The sequence below is a fragment of the Rhineura floridana genome, chromosome 10 (assembly GCF_030035675.1).
Source record: "Rhineura floridana isolate rRhiFlo1 chromosome 10, rRhiFlo1.hap2, whole genome shotgun sequence".
NCBI classification, from domain to species: domain Eukaryota; kingdom Metazoa; phylum Chordata; class Lepidosauria; order Squamata; family Rhineuridae; genus Rhineura; species Rhineura floridana.
The window spans coordinates 76,435,706-76,460,892 of NC_084489.1; the positions used below are offsets into that span (position 1 = coordinate 76,435,706).

The 25,187-nt window shown below is 42.4% G+C and overlaps 1 protein-coding gene across 4 annotated transcripts in view; it reads left to right on the top strand.

The window, feature by feature from the left end:
- The first annotated feature begins 1,388 nt into the window (after positions 1–1,388).
- Positions 1,389–25,187, top strand: part of LMBR1 (limb development membrane protein 1) — a 116,347-nt gene continuing 92,548 nt past the window's right edge. Inside the window, exon 1 of one of the 4 annotated variants that reach the window (XM_061585906.1) lies at positions 1,389–1,856. In XM_061585906.1, coding sequence (XP_061441890.1) covers positions 1,794–1,856 — 63 coding nt within the window. In that variant the 5' untranslated portion in view covers positions 1,389–1,793. The remainder of the gene's footprint in view (positions 1,857–25,187) is intronic. The other 3 variants (XM_061585907.1, XM_061585904.1, XM_061585905.1) reach the window with 3 other exon arrangements.

Genomic DNA, 25,187 nt, shown 5'->3' on the forward strand with positions numbered 1-25,187 from the left:
CGTGTATAAAAGAACCTTCTTAATTGGCCACTGGCTCTAGCACCCGATAATTTGGTGTCCTCCAGATGGTGACTCCATGAAAGCTTGTCATTAAAACATAAGCCTAGATATTTAAAGGTCTGTACCTGTTCAAGTGATTGTCCATTTAGGGTCCAGTTCAATTTGGACTTCTTATGCTTCCCACAGATCATTATTTTAGTTTTGGAATAGTTGACGAGCAAGCGTTGGTCTTTACAGTATTCTTCCAGGCGGGTCAACATTCTTTTTAACCCTATTTTATTTAAAGAAAATAGGGCCAAGTCATCTGCATATAGCAATGAGGAAATCTTCCTATTCCCAAGTGATGGAGGAAAAAAGTGGGAGAAGCCATTGCGGGAATGATGTCATTTAAATAAAAATTGAACAGGAAGGGGGCCAGTATGCACCCTTGTTTGACTCCTCTCTCGACTGGAATGGCTCGGGAGAGAGTTCCATTCAGACCAAGGTGAACCTGCAAAAAGTTGGCCTGGTGAAGGACTGAATTAACCACAATAGCCTTTTATTGATGCTGGACTGCCCCAATTTATGTCACAACAAATCTCTGTCAATTGAGTCAAAGGCAGAGGTAAAATCGACAAATGCCACGTATAAGGACCTACTCGGCCCTGTGATAGTCTTATTTATTAAGTGATGAAGTACGAAAGCGTGGTCTATTGTACACCTGCCTTTCCTGAATCTGGCCTGTTCTTCGTAGATGATGGAGTTCTTGGAGTCCCACTCAATTAATTTGTTTAAGAGAAAGCGCCCGCACAGCTTAGATGTCACATCTAATAGGCTGATGGGTCTATAATTAAGGGGGTCACCTTTCTTGAGGATGGGCACTACAATACTAGTACACCAACCTATGGGAATAGTGCCGGTGGAGTTGATATGTGAGAAGAGTATGGTTATTTTTGTATTTTTTTCATTAAAGAGCAGACCAAGGTTTTTTGTCTTCACAAAAATACAAACATAAGGTCCCTGTACTGGAAATAAATTCGCGCTTGCTGTGAGTTTTCCGTTTATACCGGGTGCTCCTCATTGAACAGCCATTGGCAAAACTTCGCAGCCCAGCTCTTATTAGCATTTCTTTCGACACTTCCCACCCTATTCTTCCTCCAAGTCTACCAAAGCCCCGCCCCAGCACGCGTATTTTGCATCCTTAGCCACACCTTTTTCAAGCCTTTGCTTCTCCTTAATGATCAAAGCAGCGGTGACCGCGCCTACTCCACAAGCTCCGCCCTTGGAGGCTCGCGCGACCAAAAACAGGTCTGGAAAGCGCCCGTTCTTTTTTGCCGTAGATGAGGCGGCGATAGCCACACCCTCAATCGCTTAAGTCCCGCCTTCTCCGCGAGCTCTGCGGTCACTGAGGCTCTTTCCCTCCCCTTTCCTTCTCACGAGGACGGATCCTGCCTGTTGTTGGCAGCGTTTGCGCAGGCGCAGCGTCACCCTGACTGAAGTATACTCAGAGAGAGAGATTGGGCGGTCTTTCGGATCCGCCCCCTCAGCCGCAGAACGGTGTGACAGACCCGCGGCGAGGAAAGCGGGGAGGCGGCGTCAGCAGCCGTTCGCTGTTGTTGTCGTTAGCGGCGCGTTGCGTCTGCGCCTCTCCCGCTTCCCCCGCCCCCTATTTCCTCTCGTGTCAGGGGTCGGGAGCATCGAGCGCTGCCGCCGCCCGCCCCCGGCCATGGTCCCTCGCCCGTCGCCTTGGAAGCAAGAGGAGTTGGGGCGGCGGCCGTCATTGCCGGAGGGGGCTCCGAGGCGGCTATGAAAGGATGGACGCAGACGAGGTGACCATCCGCGAGCAGAACTTCCACAGCCAAGTGCGGGAGTACACGGTGCGTAGCCGCCTGCGACGGCGGGCCCTTTCAGGGCTGGCACCGCCTCTTCACCCCCGTCAGCTCTAACGTCTTTACCCCAATTTGCCTGTTTATTATGTCGTTCACCCAGTGCCCCCGCCCCGAGAATGCCCGCCCACACCGCTTTCTCCCGTGGTGGGAGAGGGTGCTGCGCTCTCGCTTATTGCGCCCGTGCAAGCGGCGCCAAGTGTGGTTGGGTGTTTTACACCTTGCGTTTTACACCAGCAGTTTTTTTAAAAACTTCCCTTGTCGTTAATTGCATCCAGCAGGTCCCTCGCCTTCCGCGGGTATCGCTTCGCCTCAGTGCACCCCCTCCCCCGAACTTAAGAAAACTGGTTCACTTTTTTTGCTTATTTTGTGTACTTCCTCTTCGCAGTCACAACTGAGGCTGCAATCCAATACACACCTGAGAATAAGCCCCATTGAACCCAATGGAGTTTACTTCTGAGTAGTTTATTGGATTGCAGCCTTAGTGACGAAACCCAATCTTTGAAGCACTGTGTTGTTGTTGAAGGCAAAAGAATAAAAAGGTAAAATCATTAACCAGGTAGCACTTATCCGGTGCTAGTGACTGGAAGTGTGTGGTCAGAGTCTGCATCTCCAAGGAGGACTGGCCTGTTTCTGTACGTGAGCCAGAGAATATAATTCTTTCTCCTGCCACAAGGCAGACGAGATTTAACAATAAATACCAGTTTACTACCTTTGTAATAGCATCGTTCTTTCTAATAGTTGGACCAGATTGTCTCTAGAGGGGGATATAGCTTAATATATGCTGGGTTAATATTTATTAGTTGCTGGTCATCACACTGGGATCCTTTTGAGAAGGGAAGTTTATAAATAACATGAAACAAACAAATAAAATGAACAAACATGGTTGACTACTGGGCAAAGGTAATGTAGGTCAAATGCATTCATAGGACACATTTGCAGTGACCTTTCGTTTCAGCAAATAAAATACTGGTTGGCTGACATTTGGCTTACCAAGATCTTTTTCCCTTGGAAAACCTTACTCTTGATTGTACAGGGTAGGGGAAGAGCACTCGCAGGCATGCTGGATTCTGGAGGTTGCTGAGTTTATAATGTCACCACTTGATTATGCTGGTTTCTTTTGCCACAGCTAGGTTATAGGCTTGTAAATTGTACTTGCCTAGATTGCCTCCACACAGGTTTGCATTTTATGTGTGAGTGAAGGTTAAATATCTCTTATGTACTATTCATTACAGCCACATACGGGAATATATAAGCGATATGCACCATACACTCCTGCGGACTGTTACATCAAACAGGAGAGTGTTCTTCATTCTCCCATAACGCTCTTTTCGGAAACACACCTAACCAAGAATGGGAGGTAGATTGACTTCACCGCACACATTGTATTCATACTCTGTAACCATGATTCTCAGTACCTTGAAGTACATTTCATTAATAATCAGTGGTATTAGTTTCTAAGTAAGATTGCAGCATCACAGTACAGCCCATCACCTTTTGCCAAAGCCAATGCGTATCTGATGTATCCAACTATCCTTTGCCTTTATCTTCCTTGCCAAATTAAGAGAATATATAGAATCATAGAATAGTAGAGTTGGAAAGAGCCTATAAGGCCATGGAGTCAAACCCCCTACTCAATCAAGGAATCCAAGTTCACTTTTTTTCACTTGAGACAGTCATGGCTTCCCCCAAAGAATCCTGGGAAGGGTGCTGAGAGGAGACTCCTATTCTCCTGACAGAACTCCAGTGGCCAGTGTGGTTTAACAGTCAGCCGCTCTGATTAAAGCTCTGTGAGGGGAACAGGGCCTCTCTTAGTACCTTTCACTAACTACACTTACCAGGATTCTTTGGGGAAACCAATGACTGTCTAAAGTGAAATAAAGGTCTGCTGTGGATGTGGCCAGTGACATCTTTGGTTTAAATTTGGGTGGGAGGCTTCATATGTCTGCTGTAGAATAAAAAGGTGGGGGAAACCCTGAAAAAGAATGATACTGTTCATAATGTTTTCCGTTTGGAAAGGAAAGGGGCTTCCTCTCTGCCTAGGCCCACCCACCCAATATCTTCCCCTTCCTGCCTTCCTCTTCCCCCCTGCCCCTCTCCCAGGTCAGTTTCAACTATCCTAAGCATGATTACACAGAAGTAAATTTCACTGAAGTCAAAAAGCATGTAAATGATCAAACCTGCCCTGCTCTCCTCCTTCCTCCTATCCCCTCCCTCTTGCCCCTTCCCTCTCCCTTCCTTCACTCCTCCCTTCCCCTCCCAATCCCCCCTCCACCTTCTCCACGGTCAGTTTTGCCTCTCCTAGGACTACGACCTGGGAGTAAAAATGTAAATGTACTGCCTTCAAGTCGATTCCGACTTATGGCAACCCTATGAATAGGGTTTTCACGAGGCTGAGAGGCAGTGACTGGCTCAAGGTCACCCAATGAGCTTTATGGCTGTATGGGGATTCAAACCCTGGTCTCCCTTCACAGCCAAAGAGAGCCAGTGTGGTGTAGTGGTTAAGGTGTTGGACTATGACCTGGGAGACCAGGGTTCAAATCCCCACACAGCCATGAAGCTCGCTGGGTGACTTTGGGCCAGTCACTGCCTCTCAGCCTCAGAGGAAGGCAATGGTAAACCACCTCTGAATACCGCTTAACATGAAAACCCTATTCATAGGGTCGCCATAATTCGGAATCAACTCGAAGGCAGTCCGTTTCATTTTCATACATGATTGCACAGGAGTAAATCCCATTGAGCTCAGTAAGTATGCAAATAATCAAACCTGCCCTCCCCTCCTCTCATCCCTTTTGCCTCTTCCTTCACCCCTCCTTCTCCCAATCCCCTCCTTCCCCCTCCCACTCCTTCTGCTCCCCTCTCCCCACTTCTTCCTTCCCTCTAGTCTCCCCTCCCCTCCTTCTCTCACACGGTTAGTTTTACCTATCCTAGCCATGATTGCACAGGAGTAAATACCATTGAATTCAATAAGCATGCCATTGAATTCAGTAAGGGAGAGAGCCTTCTCAGTGGCGGCCCCCAAATTATGGAATGATCTTCCTGACGAGGTGTGCCTGGCGCCAACACTGTTAACTTTTCGGCGCCAAGTCAAGACTTTCTTCTTCTCCCAGGCATTTTAGCATGTGTTCTATATTGTTTTTAAATTTTTAAATTGTGTTTTAAATTGTTTTTTAAAAGATGTATTTTAAATTGTATTTGTTTTTAGTTATTGTAAACCGCCCAGAATGCTTCGGCTATGGGGCGGTATACAAGTTTAATAAATAAATAAATAAATGATCAGACCTACTTTTCCCCTCCTTTCCTTCTCCTCTCCCTCCCTTCTTCCTCTCCTCCCCTCTTCCTTGTTGCTCCTTCCCTGTCACCACTCACCATATTCTCAGAGGCGCATGTTACCAAATTCTTCCAAGCTACACAGGAAGTAGATTGGACTGTGAAAGACCAACCCAAATTGTGTTTGCATTTTGACAAATTTGTAGGGCAGTACAATATCTCAGAGAGGAGGTCAGGTGTCCTGCTCCCCTGGTGCATTCACTATAGCTGCCCAATTTCCCTGCTTTTTAAAGTTTGATAGAAATATCTGATGGCTATAGGCACATTCTTAAACTGCAAGGTTTTTTGCCTACTAGTGAATAGAATATATAATGTTTCTCTTAGAATATTATGGTATATTTTCCCCAAATTGTATTCTCAGTTTTGGCCTCTAATTTTTCACTGAAAAATCTGTTACCAGATTGGATAAGATTAGCGTTCTGAACTTCTTGGAAGCTTTTTGTAACCTGGTGTACTTAATAGCTTTGTTACACTATTCCTGGAATCAGGCTGGTTCCTGTGACATGGGAATTGTTCATTCAAAGCATGCCTTTCATAATAGAGGCATACCAGATTGTTTAGCTCTTTGGTTTTGATTATAGTGACCCTTCTTATATTGCTTGTTTTATTAGATCAAGAGATCTTTAAGCAAACTATTATTCATGATACTTTAATGCACTGCTCCAGGTCAGGGAGGTTCTTTTTGCATATCAAGGAATAAGCATAGTTTAAATAAAATGTAATAATATTGAACATAATATTTGCTGTTTTCTCCATAGAAGTGACACATATTCTTGCATATGTAATGGTTAACTTTAGCTGTAGTAACTCAATAATCCCATAATTTTTACTTAGAAGTAAGCTCCACTGTGTTCATTAAGTGGGTGTAGAATTGAGCCCTAGTCTTCCAGGTCCTAATCCAACACTCTTAACCATTACAGATGCTCATTTTAAATATGTTTTAATTATTTTAAATTAAAATAATTTAAAATACATTATCAGGTTGCCCAAATATGTGTTTTCTTTTTGTTCTTCACTTGAGTTCTTTGTATGGTTTAGGGTTGCCATTGGGGGAGAGGAGCACTCTTGTGCCTTTAACAGCTAGCTGTGTGGCAGACATAAATTTTTATGAACTAAAAGTGATTTGGGTAAACTTGAACTATTTTGTTTCTTTTTAAAATGAATTTTCCAAGCAGTGCTGGTTACTAGAACAATCCTCTTCATCTTATTCAGAAGTGCTAAAGCTTGAAGCACTACTCATGGTACTATTGTTTCATGACAATCCTATATATAAATCCTTTATTAGTTTTCTGGAAAATGTGATTCAAATAATATACAATTTATACAATTTAAAGGAAAGTTTTTTTCTATTTTCAATGCTTATTTATTGCCTAAGTGAATGGCATTCTTCCATAGCAAATGGTAAGTTGTTTTCTCTAGCTGTAACTCCCAGGGATAAATTAGATCCTCTCTGGGTATTTCCCCCCCTATGTATTTGTGTTAAATAGAGTTTATTGCATTGAGAATAAGGAAAGAGCAAGAGTAATGTATGGTCTTCAAAGAAAACCGCTCCTTCTCTTCCTCTATTTTGTTAATTGCAAATAACATCATAACCATTATGATTTTTTCTGTAACAGGGCTGGGGAATTTTTTTCAGCATGAGGGCTGTGTTCCGTCATTGGTAACCTTCCAGGAGTTGCATGCCAGTAACACAGGTGTGGAAATCTTTGGCCCTGCAGATGTTGCCATCAACCCCAGCCAATGGCCTGAAATGATGGAGGTTGAAGTTCAGCAAACTGACACAATTCCTGATTTTCTGATAGGATTGTGTGTTTACAGTTAGATTGAGTCCAGTGATTGTGGCATGTGGCTTCCAAAAACTATTGAAAAAGATGGGCATTCACATTTATTTGTATAATTTTATTTTTAAGATTTATACTCTGCTTTTTGATTAAATGATCTCCAAACTGGCTTACAAGAAATTACTGTAATACAAAATCCCTACCTAGCAGCCCTTGTTCCTCTGGGTGGTGAAACAGACATTCATTTTCGGTATCCAGTGGTCTTATAGCAACTGATCTTTAGCCTCAAATTTACAGAAATAAGTCACATACCTGAATAACTGTGGTAGAAATTACTTGCTCACTATAGCATGGACAGGTGATGATATTGTTGATGTTTATTCTTAGTTTTTCCACGCAAACCAAAAATCAATAATCTTTTAGATAATTTTTAATGTCTACATGGAGATGCTAGTTTTTCTTTGGCCTGGGGTTGTACATAATGTTGAACCATAGTTTGAAATAAAATAATACACATTAGTGTTTTGCTCCTATCCTCCTTCTGACTGCCGTGTGGGGAGAAAACATGCCCAAGCCAAGCCAGAGTCTGGCTTGTTGGGATCTGAGAACTGGACTCACACTTTTGTTTTCTTTCCAAACAAACCATAAGCAGAAGCCAAGTGTTAATATGAATGTATTAATATTAAGAGATCATGGCTTTGAAGGCTTCCTCTGTTCTCACTACAGTTCTTGACTGATTGGCCTACCTGGCATGTTGCTATATTCCAAAGAACAGTACAATTGGTCCTTTATTTGACTTGTAGGACTTGCATCACAGAAATTGCTTTCCTGAGAAGCTAAAAATGGATAGAGATTTGTTCAGCTGAAATCAAGGTGAAAAACATTCTCTTTCTTTGTGACTCTGGACCAAAGTGGATTCTTTGAATTATTCAGGCGTTGTTTCTCCCCTTGCCTTTAAATTTTTCCTCTGGTTACATTATTTATTTATTTGTTAGATTTATATCCTACCCTTCCTCCCAGTAGGAGCCCAGGGCGGCAAACAAAAGCACTAAGAACACTCTAAAACAGCCTTTCCCAACCGATGTGTCTCCAGATGTTGTTGGACCACAACTCCCATCAGCCTCAGCCGTTGGCAATGCTGGCTGAGGCTGATGGGAGTTGTGGTCCAACAAAATCTGGAGGCACACCGGTTGGGAAAGGCTGCTCTAAAACATCATAAAAACAGACTTTAAAAGAGATAAAAACAAAACATCTTTTTTTAAAAAAAGCTTAAAAAATATCCTTAAGTCACAACAGCTGTGTTTGTTTCTTACCTATATGTTTGAAGAAGGTATGTTAGTATTGTAGTGCCTGTCTCAAATATTTAAAAACCATCTATCTTGGATTTTGTTAGAAGTGTGTATTGGAAGTTCAAGAACAACAGGGATAGGGAACTTTTTCTGGTTGGCAGGCTGGATCTATCTCTCCACCCCTGCTGGGCCAAATTTGCCAGTAAACTGAAATCACTATGATGTCAAATGATGCTGCACTTTGAAGACCCTATTGTCTTGGGCTGCTTGAAAGCCCTATTGCAAGCAGCCCTCTGCTGCTCTTTAAACTTCTGAAAACCTCGGAAAGGTTCAAAGAGCAACACAGGGCTGTTTGCAAAAGGGCTGTTGAAGAATGTCTTGAATTGCTTTTTGAATCTTCGGTTTTCAAAGCTTCGAGGAGCAGTGCTGGCTGGGAGGAAGTAGTGATCTGCATTCAATGGAAACCACCTCCCCTTCCTCCAGTGTGTCTTGCTCCAGCAAAAGAACAATTGGGAGCTCACTCTATCGTTACCTGCCCTATACCTGACATTATGTATGATGTCAGGTATAGGGCGGGTCAGTGGGCCTTGGCCAGAACAGCCTTGGGGGCCAAATGCAGACACTAATAATCGGATTACTTCATGCAGTGGTTCCGAAATATTTTCCTGATGGACCACTTGAAAGTTGCTGAGGGTCTTGGTGAATGACTTAACAATTTTTCTGTCTGTCGTTGCAGTTGTAATACACTGACCAGATGCTGTATGATTTTTAATTGTATTTTTACTGCTTCTTTTATTTTTTATATATTGTATTACAATTTGAATTCCACAGAATTCAAATTGTAATACAGTAAAATGCAATATGAGAAATAAAAGAAGCAATAAAATAAAATTAAAATCAATAAGACTGTTTAATGCAATGGATGTGCTATCCTCCATTTTCAACCACAAATCCACAGACATGCCACGGACCAGCTACATGGAAGCTTGTGGACACTGGTGGTCCATAAACCACAGTTTTGGAATGACTGGCTTAAAGTGCTGTTTGGCCTCTTCACTGAAGATGCCAGGGTAATGCAGTCCTGAAGTGTTGGACTTGGATCTAGGATATTTGTTGGCTGGGCAAGAATTTGAATGATTGTTCTCCAGAATTCAGATGCCTGCTCAGCTAAGAACTGGGCAGCATCAAAGTTTTTCAGTATGTATTCCTGTCTGGAAGTGAGAATAATGTAATCTGTCTCTCTGGTGCCATCTACAAGAATTGTAGAGAATACTTAATATTCTCAAAGTCTTTTATTATTTGCACCCCATCCTTTCTCTGTGAAGTACTTGGGGTTATTTCCATGCTTGCTACAACTCCTAGGGGTGCTAGATTGTCCTGATGCCATTAGCACAATTTATGGTTGAGTGGGCATTTGAACTTAAGTCTGGTGTTCAAAAACCCAGTGCTCTAAACCACTGCTGATTTTGTTCTTATCCATTTAAGTTGGGGAGTCAGTATGCTGCAAAGAGAATAATACGCTTGTAGTGATCCCAAATCCTTCTGTATGTGCATATATTTTGTATGTAAAATGTATGTCTAGTTTTTTTGTTTTAAGAAAAAATAAAATAGCACTTGTTCTAATTTAATGCTTTAGTAGAGTATAATAAATCTGTCATATCAAAAGTGTGAAAAATCAATACACTGGGATAAAATTTGATGAATTACAATTCAGCTTGCATGAACATGCTGATGTATGAGTGTAGTTCTATACTTGAGAATAGTATCATGAATAATTTGATATATGGAAGTGTTATTTATATGTTTTATTGTACAAATGCCACCTCAGAATTTTGTTTTATTTAACAAAATTTCTGTACTGCTTGATTGTAAATAGAACCTCAAAGTGGTTTGCAAAAAACAAAGATTAAAATTTTCAATAAAAGACAAAGTTAAAAACAGGTATTTTTTAAAAATAAAATAAAAATATAATTAAAATATAATTAAAACCAACAGTTAAGCTAAAAACATATTAAAATTTGTGCCAACTTCAACATGTCTGGATAGGAATGAAGCTGAAAAAAAATTCCACTGTTTTTGCCTTCCTCTAGCACAGCAGCAGGGAAACTTTTTGTCTGGCTGGCCAGATCGCTATCTGTTCTGACACTGTGGGCCAACTCACCTGTCAAAGCCCCTTGTGCAGTGCTTCCCAAGCACCTGACATTTTGTCTCCTGGGAATCATAACGTAAAGGACTTTGGCAGTTCTGTGCTCAGCAAAGTGCAGAGCGTGGTGCTAGTGAAGCTGTTTTCTGCAGGAATCAGCTTTGTGATAGAGTTTCCCATAGGGAACTGAGTTGCGCAGTGGATCCAACTGCTTCTGCAGTGGGCACCAGGACACCCCCAAGTATTGTTTTCCTTACCCGTTGCTTGAGGCAGGAAAGAGTTAACACTCCAAAGGACTCTCACCTTAGCCCCTCCCACGGAGTGTCACTTCGTTTTCCTGCCTGGCTTGATCAGTATTGTTTTCGCCTTGCTGTTCAGTCTGGCTTATATCCTTATTTAGAATCCCAAATCTTTTGCTATTGTTTTTGATTTGTTGTGTCTGAATTCCTTTCTGAGTGGTTTGTGTTTGAATGTCGTTTATAGTTTTTTCCAAATGACAAGGAATAAAGACAAATTAACTTAGACGTAAAATATGCATTAAATTTGCTACTGAACTTCCTCAAGGAAGGATAAGAGACAGAAGTTACCAAGTTGTGTAGAGCAGTAAGTCCTACCAAAGGTTAATTTGTTCCAGTGGTTAAGTGGCTGTTATGTCCATTGGTCAGTTTATTATATTGTTAAATTAATTGCCCAAGCATTTGATACCCTGAATTAATTAGCCAGATAATTAGCTGAGGTGTTCAAATTCCATTTTAGCTAATGAATTCTATGTATTGATTCAATTGTTACGGAGAAGACTTTTCTGAGGAGGAAAAAACCCAAACCTAGCGATGAAATGCCTAAAGATCAAACCAAAGGTTCATCAGAGCACTCTAAAAAATTAAAATCAGTACAGAAGATGGGAGGAGCAGTTGGTGTGGTAGCGCCGACAGTCTGCTTAGAGAAAAAGATGTTGGTTAAAAATACAAGCCGTGGCAGCATGCACTGAGGCTGCCACCATTTTGGGCAACAGCAAACAGCCTTTGTCAGTGGGTGGCCTGCATCCCTGCTGTAGAATAAAGGAGTGCTATAACTACTACTACAACTTTTTAATAGTGCCCTTACCAACCCTGCACAATTCTGGGTCTAGTCTCATAATTGTATACCACTTTGGTAGAGTTTGGCTGTGAAGAAGAAGTGGACTGCCTTCAAGTCGATTCCGACTTATGGCGGCCACCCTATGAATAGGGTTTTCTTGGTAAGTGGTATTCAGAGGTGGTTTACCGTTGCTTTCCTCTGAGGCTGAGAGGCAGTGACTGGCCCAAGGTCACCCAGTGACCTTCATGGCTGTGTGGGGATTTGAACCGTGGTCTCCCAGGTCGTAGTTCAACACCTTAAACAACACTCCACACTGGCTCTCTTTGGCTGAGAAGGGGTTTATAAATCTGCAAAATAAATATATTCTAACTGATAAATAAAAGTGTCTTTTTCTGACTTACAACAAAGTACTTATGGAAATTAACCTCAATCTTTGAACTGAAGAATAAGGGGGAAATGAAATATTCAAATGGGAGGATTTAGGGATACAAAGGCATGAAAAATTTAAATAACTGCTTTTAGATAAGCGGGTTATTTTGGACAATATTTTAAACATGAAGTGACTCCTGAAAACAGGGAGGCTGAATAGAAGGCCTTAGTTCAGGGAATTGACCATCCTTCCAGCATCAGAAAGATGGTCACTCTGCTTTACTCGTAATCATTATGACAAATTGGAAAGGGAGGCCTTGTTGGTGCTGTTGCCTGGTTGGCACTGATCCATGATAGGGCTTTTTTTTGTGGTGGTTCCCTGTTTGTGTAATGCCTTCCCTGGGGAGTTGTGTCTGTCTCCCTCATTATTAACTTTCAGGAGGAATTTAAAAATATTCCTATTCCTGCAGGCATTTGATGGCTGAAAGATACGGTTCTTGGCAACCTTGAAATTATTAGGCATGAGGTTGAAAATGGAAATGGACTGCCTTCAAGTTGATCCCGACTTATGGCGACCCTATGAATAGGGATTTCATGGTAAGCGGTATTCAGAGGGGGTTTACCATTGCTTCCCTCTGAGGCTAGTCCTCCCCAGCTGGCTAGGGCCTGCTCAGCTTGCCACAGCTGCACAAGTCAGCCCCTTCCTTGTCCGCAACGGCCAGCTGGGGGGCAACTCGGTTCCTTGGGACTATGCAGCTTGCCCACGGCTGCAGAGGTGCCAGGGCACGTAACCCCTGAGCCACTCACTGTGGGGTGATCTTTAGTTGGCCCTTGACACCCAGGAGACACGAGCGGGGATTTGAACTTGCAGACTCTGGACTCCCAGCCAGGCTGTCCTCCCCACTGTGAGGTTATGTGACTATTATACATTAGATCTTGATGGTTTTAGATCCCTTTTTAGATTTTAAAAATATTTTAAATAGGTTTTTATTTTATTTTTAATTGCATTATTTTACTACTATATTGTTTGCCGCCCTGGGCTCCTTGGAGAGGAAGGATGGAATAGAAATGTAATAAATAAATGTCTTCCTGTTTCCATTCTGAGCTGCACTTCTAAAACCAATAATAGTAAGCTAAGCCTTGAGAGGATGGAGAGTGCAATCCTTTTAATTTACCAACCACATTCTTTTCCGAAGTGGAAAGATTTGCTGCTCCCTCCACAATGGCAGCAAACTAATTGGGAATGGAGTTTTCTGCCCCACCCCTCTCCATCACTTGAGGACATTGCAGGGGTAACAGAGCTGGCTTTTATGCCAAGTGAACTATGGCCTCCAGGAGTGAGAATAGAAGTAAAGAATGTGTACCCACTCAACCTGGCAGAAGCTATGTTTAGGATGTGGGGGGAGAAGACTGCATTGTCTGCCCTTCCTGTTCCTCCTGTTCAGGCCCGAGAGAGAGAGAGAGAGAGAGAGAGAGAGAGAGAGAGTGTTCCCCTGTTTACGTACTTCACTTTGCAAGAACGGACACTTAACCTTTGGTTGTGGCCTGTTCTTTCGGTGGGGGGTGGAAAGAGACGCAACCGCGAATCAGCTGGGCGGCGCGATCGTGATCAGCTGAGAGGCATGGCAGCGCAGCAGCAGAGGCTTTAGTGCGGGGCTTTGAGGCTCCATGTGAAGGAGAGGTGGCACAGTGGTGATGCAAGTGAAAAAAGGTAGTGCTTCACTTTAAGTACATTTTCGGTTTACGTACTCGCTCTGGACCCATTGCGTACGTTAATGCGGGGTATTCCTGTACTGTGTTAGTATTTATTTAGTTGCCAAATGGCCCTGAATGACACAAGCATTTCCTTATGAGTATACTCCTGCATTAGAATCAGCCTGTTGCCATTTGCTGTATAGAAGAAAGATTGCTAATTATAATTATATTTATTGCTTTCAATTTGGGGAACTGTTATAAATGGTGTCAAACCTTTTAATGTGTTTTGCAATGGCAGTGCCATGCTGACCTATCAGTTATACCACTGCAAATGATTGTTTAAGAAAGGCACTGCTGTAGATTCTATGCATTTGGGTTGTACTGTATCATGAGTCCCAAGCTCTAAAAGATAACCAGTTTCACAAAATATAGAATCATAGAACAGTAGAGTTGGAAAGGGCCTATAAGGCCATCGAGTCCAATCCGCTGCTCAATGTAGGAATCCAACTTAAGACATACCCGACAGGTGGCTGTCCAGCTGCCTCTTGAATGCCTCCAGTGTTGGAGAGCCCACTACCTCTCTAGGTCATTGGGTTTTCTGCAGTCCATTTCTGTGTAAGGATGGGAACACTGAAAATTTTTAGGTACTTATCAGCATTCAATTTATTATCAATACCAAAATATTGCTCCCTTAAGCTCTTTCAGATGCAAACAGAAAATGTAAATTGTATGCTTGGTGTTGACATTAGCCAGATTTTATACCAGTAGATAGTTAATATTCCTTAAATGTCATACCATGAAGCAACCTTCTTGACATTTTTTTTTTGGAGGGAGGTTTGTGTGAGTGGCATCTGAGAGGATCTGCATGATAGTATTTCTGCACTTTGGAAGTGGAGGATGCAAGGTTCAAAATCAACATTCATTGCTTGGCGAATTTATTAGGAGCTTATGAGATAAGTTGTTCAGCTGTGCTATAATGGGCAGTAGCTGGCATTGAAAAACAATTAGGGGCATTAAATAAGCAGTTTGCTTTCTTTGGGAGTTAGTGAGGATTTGTTGTATGTTGTTACTAATGTTTTATGGCTCAAAATATGGAGTTAAAGTAAAGAACCCTCCAGTTTAAGCAATAACACCCTAAAGTGACTTCAGGTATTCGAAACTATGGTAGCAAGAGGAAAGATAAGTAACTTTCACTTCCTGCACAGTCTAGAACTTTTGCATCTCACTATGGAGAACAAGCACAAGTTTCTGCTTTGCTCACCACACAGTGAATGTGAAAAGCAATTTCTTCTGTTTATGATTAAAATATCTGAGGCTGCCCTTGCTATAAATTATAATATTTGGAGAAGACAAGGAACAGTCTCCTTTTTCTTGTGGGTGCTTTGGAAGGAGGCCAAGGCCTTGAGATAGGTGAAAGGAGCCTCCCTGATGAATTCCATGCCTTCATTTGTTTTAATAATTGTAAGCCTTTTTTTGCATATTCTCTTTCCATAGTCTTCACTATATAACCATGTCTGTATGCTTTCACTGTGGGTTGTGTATGCAAATCATAGAATCATAGAGTTGGAAGGGGCCTTGTAGGCCATCGAGTCCAACTCCCTGCTCACAGCAGGAAATCCACAGCTAGAGCATCTCCCGCAGATAGCTGTCCAGCCTCTGCTTGAAGACATCCAGCGAAGGGGATCCCACCACCTCCCTAGGCAGTCGGTTCCATTGCCGAACTGCCCTTACTGTCAAGAAGTTCCTTCTAATGTCCAATCTGAATCTGCGCTCCTGCAACTTAAAACCATTAGACCTAGTCCTACCCTCTGGGGCAGCAGAGAACAAATCTGTACCCTCCTCTATGTGACAGCCCTTCAGGTACTTAAAGAGTGCAATCGTGTCACCCCTCAGCCTTCTCTTCACCAGACTGAACATGCCAAGTTCCTTCAACCTTTCCTCATAAGACTTGTTCTCCATACCAGCTATCATCCTCGTCGCCCTCTTCTGAACTCACTCTAACTTGTCTATATCTTTCTTAAAATGAGGCGCCCAGAACTGAACGCAGTATTCCAGATGAGGCCTGACTAATGCAGAATATAGTGGGACTATTACTTCCCTCGACCTGGAAACTATAGCTCTGTTTATGCAGCCCAAAACCGCGTTTGCCTTTTTTGCTGCAGCATCACAGTGCTGGGTCATGTTCAACTTGCGATCAACTACAATTCCAAGGTCCTTCTCACACGCACTACTGCTAAGCCGGGTATTTCCCATCCTGTACCCGTGCATTTTGTTTTTGTGGCCTAAATGCAGAATCTTGCATTTGTCTTTATTGAATTTCATTTTATTAATTTCAGCCCAATTTCCTAGTCTATCCAGGTCCCTTTGGATTTTATTCCTGTCTTCCATTGTGTTAGCTATCCCTCCCAGTTTCATATCATCCGCAAACTTCATAAGGCTTTCCTCCACCCTGTCATCTAAGTCATTGATAAAAATGTTGAAGAGTATCGGCCCCAGAACAGAACCCTGTGGCACTCCACTTGAAACCTCCTTCCAGTCCGAAGCAGAGCCACCGACGACCACTCTTTGAGTACGGTTTTCCAACCAGTTGTGAATCCACCTGACAGTATTTCCATCTAGTCCGCTTTTGACCAGTTTGCTAATCAAAAGGTTGTGGGGGACTTTGTCAAACGCTTTGTCAAATGCTTTGTCAAATAAACCATGTCGTGGAAAAATTCACGTGAAGGATCATCGTGTGTATTCATAATTGTGGCAGGGCTTTTTCTAGCACCTGTGGAAGTAGCTTCATCTGTCTCGGCTTCTGTTTCATAGAATCATAGAATAGTAGAGTTGGAAGGGGCCTATAAGGCCATCAAGTCCAGCCCCCTGCTCAATGCAGGAATCCAAATCAAAGCATTCCTGACAGATGGCTGTCCAGCTACCTCTTTAATGCCTCCAGTGTCGGAGAGCCCACTACCTCTCTAGGTCATTGGTTCCTTTGTCGTATGGCTCTAACAGTTAGGAAGTTTTTCCTGATGTCCAGATGAAATCTGGCTTCCTGCAACTTGAGCCCATTATTCTGTGTCTTGCACTCTGGAACGATCGAGAAGGGAACCTGGCCCTCCTGTGTGTGACAACCTTTCATGTACTTGAAGAGTGCTATCATATCTCCCCTCAGTCTTCTCTTCTCCAGGCTAAACATGCCCAGTTCTTCCAGTCTCTTCTTATAGGGCTTTGTTTCCAGTCCCCTGATCATCCTTGTTGCCCTCCTCTGAACCTGTTCCAGTTTGTCTGCATCCTCCTTGAAGTGCGGAGACCCGAACTGGACGCAGTATTCAAGATGAGGCCTAACCAGTGCTGAATAGAGAGGAATTAATACTTCACGCGATTTGAAAACTATACTTCTGTTAATGCAGCCTAATATAGCATTTGCCTTTTTTGCAGCCACATCACACTGTTGGCTCATATTCAGCTTGTGATCAACCACAATTCCAAGATCCTTCTCAAATGTCGTATTGCTGAGCCAAGTATCCCCCATCTTATAACTGTGCATTTGGTTTCTTTTTCCTAAGTGTAGAACTTTGCATTTATCCCTGTTGAATTTCATTCTGTTGTTTTCAGCCCAATGCTGCAGCCTATCAAGGTCCCCTTGAATTTTCTGTCTTCCACGGTATTAGCTGTGCCCCCCAGTTTTGTATCATCTGCAGATTTGATAAACATGCTCTGTACCTCCTCATCCAAGTCATTAATAAAAGTGTTGAAGAGCACTAAGCCCAGGACCGAACCCTGTGGTACCCCACTCGTTACTTCTGCCCAGTTTGAGAAGGAACCATTAATAAGCACTCTTTGAGTACGATTCTGGAGCCAACTGTGGATCCACCTGATTGTTGTTCCATCTAGCCCACATTTAGCTAGCTTGCTAATCAGAATATCATGGAGCACTTTGTCAAAAGCTTTGCTGAATTCGAGATATATTATGTCCACACCATTCCCACAGTCTAGAAAGGAGGTTACCTGATCAAAAAACGAGATAAGATTAGTTTGGCAGGATTTGTTCTTCATAAATCCATGTTGGTTTCTAGTAATCACTGCATTGTTTTCAAGGTGCTTACAGATTGACTGCTTTATAATCTGCTCCAGAGTTTTTCCAGGGATTGATGTTAGGCTGACTGGTCTGTAGTTCCCCGGTTCCTCTTTTTTGCCCTTTTTGAAGATAGGGACAACATTAGCTCTCCTTCAGTCATCCGGCACTTCACCAGTCCTCCACGATTTTGTAAAGATAATAGACAGCAGTTCTGAGAGTTCTTCAGCCAGTTCCTTCAATACTCTAGGATGCAGTTTATTTTGGCCCTGCCAATTTGAACTTGTTCAAAGTGATTAGGTATTCCGTAACTGTTTATCAATCTCAAGTTCCAATCCTGTCCCTTCTACTTCATGTTTCCCGGGAGAGTCATAGACCTTTTCTGGGAGAAGACTGAACCAAAGTAGGAATTGAACACTTCTGCCTTTTCTTTGTCATCTGTTATCATTTTGCCATCCTCGCTGAGTAGCTGTGCCACCATTTCCTTTCTCTGTCTTTTACTGTGGATGTACCTGAAGAAAGCTTTTTTGTTGCTTTTATGATTCCTCGCTAACTGTAGCTCATTCTCAGCTTTAGCCTTCCTGACACCATCCCTGCAATTCTGTGATACCTGCCTGTACTCTTCCTTTGTGGCTTGGCCTTCTTTCAACTTCCTCTATGTGTCCTTTTTTGTTTTCAGGTCATCTCTAAGCTTTTTGTGAAGCCACATTGGCTTTTTCTGTTGTTTCCCCCCTTTTTTCCTTGTTGGAATTGCTTGCCATTGCGCTTTTAGAATTTTCTTTTTTAGAAACTCCCACCCATCTTGGACTCCTTTTCTCATTAGGGTGGCTTGCCATGGAACCGTACTTATAATTGTTCTGAGTTTAATAAAATCAGCTTTCCTGAAGTCCAGGGTGCGCGTATGGCTACTCTCAGCTTTTGCTTCTGTTAAAATCTAGAATTCAAGTATGGTGTGGTCACTTTCTCCCAGAGTTCCCGTAACTGCCACTTCATCCACCAAATCATCTCTATTGGTTAGAATCAAGTCCAGGATAGCTGATCCTCTGGTTGCATCCTCCACTTTCTGTAGGAGGAAGTTATCTGCAACACAAGTCAGACATTTCTTGGAGAGTTTGTCTCCCAACAGATATCGGGATAATTGAAGTCCCCCATTACTACTATATCATGCCTCCTTGAAACATTGGCAATTTGCTTTTCAAAAGTTACATTCTCGTCTTCTCCTTGATTGGGTGGTCGGTAGTAGACTCCAAGCACCACATTCCTTTTATTACTTGCCCCATTAAATTTTAATCCAGATACTCTCGGTGGAGCTACCAAGCTCATCTTCCTGTATTTCTGTGCAGGGATATATATTTTTAACATATAGCGCGACTCCACCTCCCTTTTTATTCCTTCTGTTCTTTTTGAACAAGTTGTATCCTTCAATTGCTGTATTCCAGTCATGGGAGTCATCCCACCAAGTTTCAGTTATACGTATCAAGTCGTAATTACCCTCCTGTATTAAGAGTTCAAGCTCGTCCTGCTTGTTTCCCATGCTCTGTGCATTAGTATACAGACATTGAAGACCATGTGATTTGTGGCTTGGCTTCCTTACTACATTTGTCTGAGGACTGTTACTGGGCCCTATTAGAGCCGATCTCTCTGTTCCTGTTCCTGTGCACAAGCCTTCATCAGTCTGTACCACCAAGTTTAGATCTCCCTCCCCCTTAGGATTCAGTTTAAAGCTCTCCTGATGAACTTGTCCATGCTGTGGCCAAACACATTCTTTCCAGTCCTTGTGAGATGCAACCTGTCACTTGCCAGCAGTCCATCTTCCAGGAAGCATAGCCCGTGGTCCCAGAATCCAAATCTCTCACGTTGGCACCACCTTCGTAGCCATTCATTCACACTGAGTATTTTTCTTTCCCTTTCTACTCCTCTTCTAAGTACTGGAAGGTTGGATGAAAAAACTATCTGGGCCCCCAATTCCTTGAGTTTCCTTCCCAGAGCTTCAAAGTTTGATGTGATTTCTTCATAGCTTCATTTGGCAGTATCATTTGTTCCCACATGGATGAGGAGAAAGGGATACCTGTCGGTGGGCTTGATGAGTGATGGCAACCCTTCCGTCACATCTCTAATCCGTCCTCCTGGTAGACAGCATACCTGGTGAGTCCACTGATCTTCTCTGCATACTTGGGTTTCGATCCCACGCAGTAGGGAGTCTCTGTCCCGTCCAGAGTCGGAACCACGAAAATGAGACACGGGTGCAATTAAATCTCGTTTTATTAAAGTAACAGAAACATCAAAAGAAGTGTGTGATGTTCCTATATATTAGTGTATATATGGTAAGTGCTGGTTGTTTAGAGTATACATGGTAAGTAGTGAAAGAGGAGGGGGAGTGGATAGGCAGTAGAATGCTTGATGATTGGCTGAATGTTTAAAATGGCTGACAGTATAAATGAAAGGATGACAGGTAAATCTGGGTGAATGTGAGGTGGTGAATTGTGGAATCTGGGGGGAGAAGAGAAAGAGTGGATTGCTTGGTGGGGTTTAGAGAGTTGTTTACCAGGAGGGAGGTGGAGTTCGGATTAGGATTGAGTAAAACCATATGCTTATGTGCCTTAAGAAGAAATCTTGTTAATCTTGTTAGCTTTGTTATCTGTAATAAATACTTAATTTGGTTTACCAAAGGCCTGATCCTTGGCTGGGGTTTCACAGACCAGAAGGGAGGGTAAGGTAATGACCAAGGCTGAAGGGGAACTGTAACAAATGGTGGCAGCGGTGAAGAGAATAACAATACCAGTATTCAGAGTCTCTGGGAATACTAGTATTGGGACGTTACTGGTGGTTGCCTAGCAGGGGGATCTGTTGATCTGTGCTAGAGCGGGGAGAGAAATCATAAGAGAGAGAGGTCCGGACTGGTGGAGTCCCTGGTGGTGCCTAGAGACAGGCAGTAACCACGAGCAGGTAGGAACCTGACAGGGAGAGCCAGGGAAGGACGCATCACAAAGTGCACTTCATAGAAACCCTACAATAACTCACTAGAAATCCCTAACATTTCTCTAGTCATGCTCTGCGACGTAAAAGGAAAGTTGACTCAACGCCCCCCCCTCAAACGCAGCAGACTTAAATAGGGAAAGTCTTGGAGCGCAATCTCTCACTGCTTTGCACCTCTGCCTGGTACGCTTTTCCCGCCGTCGGGAGCGTGGTGGGGAGGGCGAGCCTCCACGGGCTCGTCTGACGAAACAGGGTCCTTATCAACAGACAAGGAAGTAGAGGGCTGGGAAGCGTCAGACGTCTCTAAGTTACTGCGAGTCGAAGGGGAAGTTACTGCTAATTCACGGCTTGGTGAAGGAGGAGTTACTGCTCTCTCGGAATCCTCCCATAACGACTCTGTGGGGGTGCTTGAAGGCTGAGCGTTGTCCCCAAGGGGGGCTGGGTCATCCGTGGGAATTGGCAGGGTGACTAAATCACACTCTGCCTCAAGGTCTGGGGTAGACACAACAACAGCTGGATCTTCCGCGCCTTTGGGCAGTTGAGGTGCCTGCAACTCATGCCTTCCCCCTCCCTGCCCTTCGAGGGAGAGCTGGGGCTCAACAGTCTCCCACTACCGGTACTCTATTCTTCTTGTTGTGGGGCATGGTTTCATTGCCCCTGCTTGATTGAGCTTCAGCCTCTTGCTCCTTTTGCACGGGGTCTCCTGTAATTCTCCCACCATAGGCTTCTTTTGTTCTTATCATAGTGCCTCTCATTTCTGGGGCATTTATTGGCTTACTATGGGTTATTATCAGTCCTGCATCATTTGGCATGATTTCTAGCATTTTTTCTAAAGCAGTATGTTGCTATTGTGAACCATCTGAGTATTGGGAAGGAGATTTAGGGTTTTGATTGCTTTAGGCTTACCTTTATTTTAATTTTTTAAACCAACTTTTTAAAGTGTAGCATTGAATGACTGAGAAGATGTAGGGATCAGACAGTGTTACTTTTGCAAGCCCTAGCCATGGGAATTTTTTGGTCCTTGCTTGCACACAGTATGCTTGGAATGTGATCATAGCGTTGCCATCCTGTCTTTGCCCTGTTACAGAACACATTGCATGTAAATTGCTGTGAACTGCAGAATGGTTAGATAAATCACCTAGCATGAATTATTGTAAGTAATAAGAGATGGCAGCTGACAGCATATCTTACTGGCATTTGGTTGGTTGCTATTAGAGATGAGATACTGGAGTAGATAGACCTTTTGTTTAATCTAGCAAGTTATTTATGCTGTTAAACACAGAATTAATTTCACTTGTATCTTTTTGTAGTTAGATCCCTGGCAGAGGTTTAGCACATGAAAAAGGTGAGGAATGGGAATGTTTCTGAGTATCCTTTATAGCATCACCTGAGAAACTGTTTGAGACCCCTTACCTGATCTGTACTAAAAATGCATTTTGAAGATCAGTGATGAAATTATGGACAGCCCCAGTTGAAAGGCAGAAACTGATTGCATGTGGATATCCCTACATAGAGTTAGGTATTCTCTGCAAAAACAAGAAAGAAAAGTGGAGCACACTTATCCCGTGTTTAAATCACACTGATTTCATTTGGAATAATAGATCTATCATTGTTGGTTAGACATGTTCTTTCAGAATTAGATATAACCCTCCTTCCAGTGAAACTGAACTTGGCAAAGTCATTTTTAATCTATAAGTATTTTTGCATGAGAATGTAATGTGTTAGCCAGTTAGTTCTATATAATGTATTTTAAAACAGTCTCTGCACAAACAAGCCTCTAGTTGGTTTTTCAGTATCTCCAGGAAATTCCTGAAACCCTGAGAACGAAGGATAATGAAAGCACTCTGCGATTTTTAATGATGAGTGTTTGGAAAGACGACCTGAACCAGGAAGGGAGTGCTATATGCTGACAAGTGTTGGCTTGCAGAGTGCTGATGTGACCAGTCATTTGATCTAACTGGTCATTGGCATTTAGGGAGGGCTAATTTGGGTGAAAGCAGTGAATAAGATGACAGTCAACATAAATTGCAAATTAATATATTGTTAAGATGCAATCTATGTCAAAGTAAGCCCTGATGTATGCTTGGCTGGGTGGGTGGGGGAAGCATTTTGTATTTGGATCAAATACACTATGAGGATTTAATGTAAAACTCCACTTTAATATAAAAATATATTTTAAAAAAGAGTTATTTTTGTTTTATTAATTTATATCCTGCTTTTCTACTGAGGGATTTAAGGTACAATTGTACTTTGAATATCACTATTAATAAGCACATTGCACACTGCTTGTACGTGTAAGCCAAACCATTGTTCAGTGTTTTTCCTAAACCAACATAGTGTCTACTAATCGTGGTTAACAGTAAGGTGGAATTTGTGCATGTGGCTATTGTTGTCCATGGGCAACATTACATTGCACAGGTTCTCATTATTAGAGGCAGGACTACCTTTCATGTCACATTTTTGATCACATTTTGAATTGGAATATTTCAATTATAGTAAGAGACAAATTAACCCTGCAACAAAATGTTGCAGCATTCCTATTAAGTATTTCATCAAGTCAACTATGTCTTCTTTCAGGATACTCTATTCTAGGGCTAGCCAACCTGGTGCTAGCCCTGGAATAGAGGGCTATATCTCCCATCATATCTGATCATCCTGCTGTCTGACGCTGGGAATTGTAGTCTGCATCATCTGTAGGGCATCACATTGGCAGTCCATGTTCTTTTCCATTCTCCTGGTTTACATTGTCCCCTCCACCACTCAGCATTCACGCTTCATTGGGATTCTTTGTTGTGCATAAAGCCCAACGTAAAAAAACCCCCAAACTGTAGCAAGGCTCTTATATGAGGGAAAGAAAACTAAACCATGCTAACTGAATAAAATTCAGAAAATCAAAGAGCTCTCATAATACCCCCCCAACACTGCAGAGAATCAGAAGTGTTAAAAAATAATATAAAATAATTACCAGGGATAGATGTTCTGTCTGCTAGATGCCCATCCCGGGAGTTCAGAGTCCTACTGAGGAGGATGTGGGACGATGAAACAGGATTGCGGCATCCAATGCATTATGCTGCAGAGTCCTTGCCTCCATCGTGCCCAAAAGATTATATCTTCTGGTCAGGCTCTTAGATTACAGTAGGGCCCCACTTTTTGGCAGCCCGCTTTTCAGCATTCCGCTAATACGGCAGCTTTCAATTAGAGTAAGGCCCCACTCATACAGCGCTTGTTCCGCTTTTACAGCGTTTTTTGGGTGTCGGGTGCCATTTTATTGACGGAGTTCCACTTTTTGGTGGGTTTCACTTTTCGGCGGGGGTCTGGAACGTAACCCGCCATATGAGTGGGGGGCCCTACTGTATGTATGTCTCTCTAATCAGATTTCTATCCCACCCTTCCAGTAGGAGGATCACTCATCAGGGAATCACTTGCTCAAGCATTCTCCTTTCACACAAGCTGTCAGTGAGAGACATTAGTTCTGTAACACCCATGATTGGGTATGTGCTGACCTTAGCGTGCTCTTCCAGACTGAGGTCACACTTACAGGGGCCTGACTGTGGACTGTTCCTTATAGTCCTGAGGAGATTAGGTATTTTGGGTTTTGATATCCATCTTCCACCAGTAATGGAAGCCTGTTGCTTCTTTCCTACCATCTTTTTTTAAAGCTAAACATGCATTCCTCACACATATCAAGAAAAGATAAAGGATTTATACTTAGAAGCTTGGCAGGAGGCATTAAGGACTTTTTATGAAGAGAGAATGTATATGAGTAATATTACCTGACATATAAAAAATGTATATGAGTACATACATCAGAAAAACATACCTAACTTGTCAAAAAGTGTAACATTTTTACCTCCCTTAGGTTTTTTTCATAAATATGTTTTCCTATGGTGACATAGCTATAATAACTTGGCACCTGAGTTCTCTGTTAGTATAGATGTTGATGACAATGATAAGATTTTTTAAAATGAAAATTCAAGGTAGGGTTGTAAAAAAGGAAAAAATCATTTGGGAAAAATGCATTGTCACTGATTTCAGTTGATCACTCTCTTCAGTTGCTAGTCATCGTTAGAAGGAAGCCATACTGGTTTCTTCCACATGGCGCAAACTGCTAATTTTGGATACAAAAAGAAAATGCCATCTTTAAACTTTCCCCCATGGTTTGAGGAGGTGCGTGATGTCTTTTGCAGCCCTAAGCCCTGGAGTCTTTGCTTACTTGTAAACCCACAGATTGATGGGGGTGGGGTGAGTTTAACATTGACTGGAGCTTAACAGCACAATTCTGTGCATGCTTACTCAAAAGCAAGTTCCTAGGTAATTATGTATAGGATTGCAAACCTGAGTGAATTAATATGATTGGGAGTTGGCATCCCCTAAATTACGAATTTGAATAGTTGGATTGGGAGTCCCTGTCAGATTGTGAAGCCACTATAGGAAGTTCAGTGATTTAAAACATTCCCTTGACTTTTCCTTTGTTCATATTTATTTTATGTTCCTGCATTATATTCTGGGCATAGCAATTCTTTACATATTAATGCTTGAAATAAATACATATGGTTATTATAACAGAATACCATTTTGCTGAATAGTTTATTCTCTCACAAG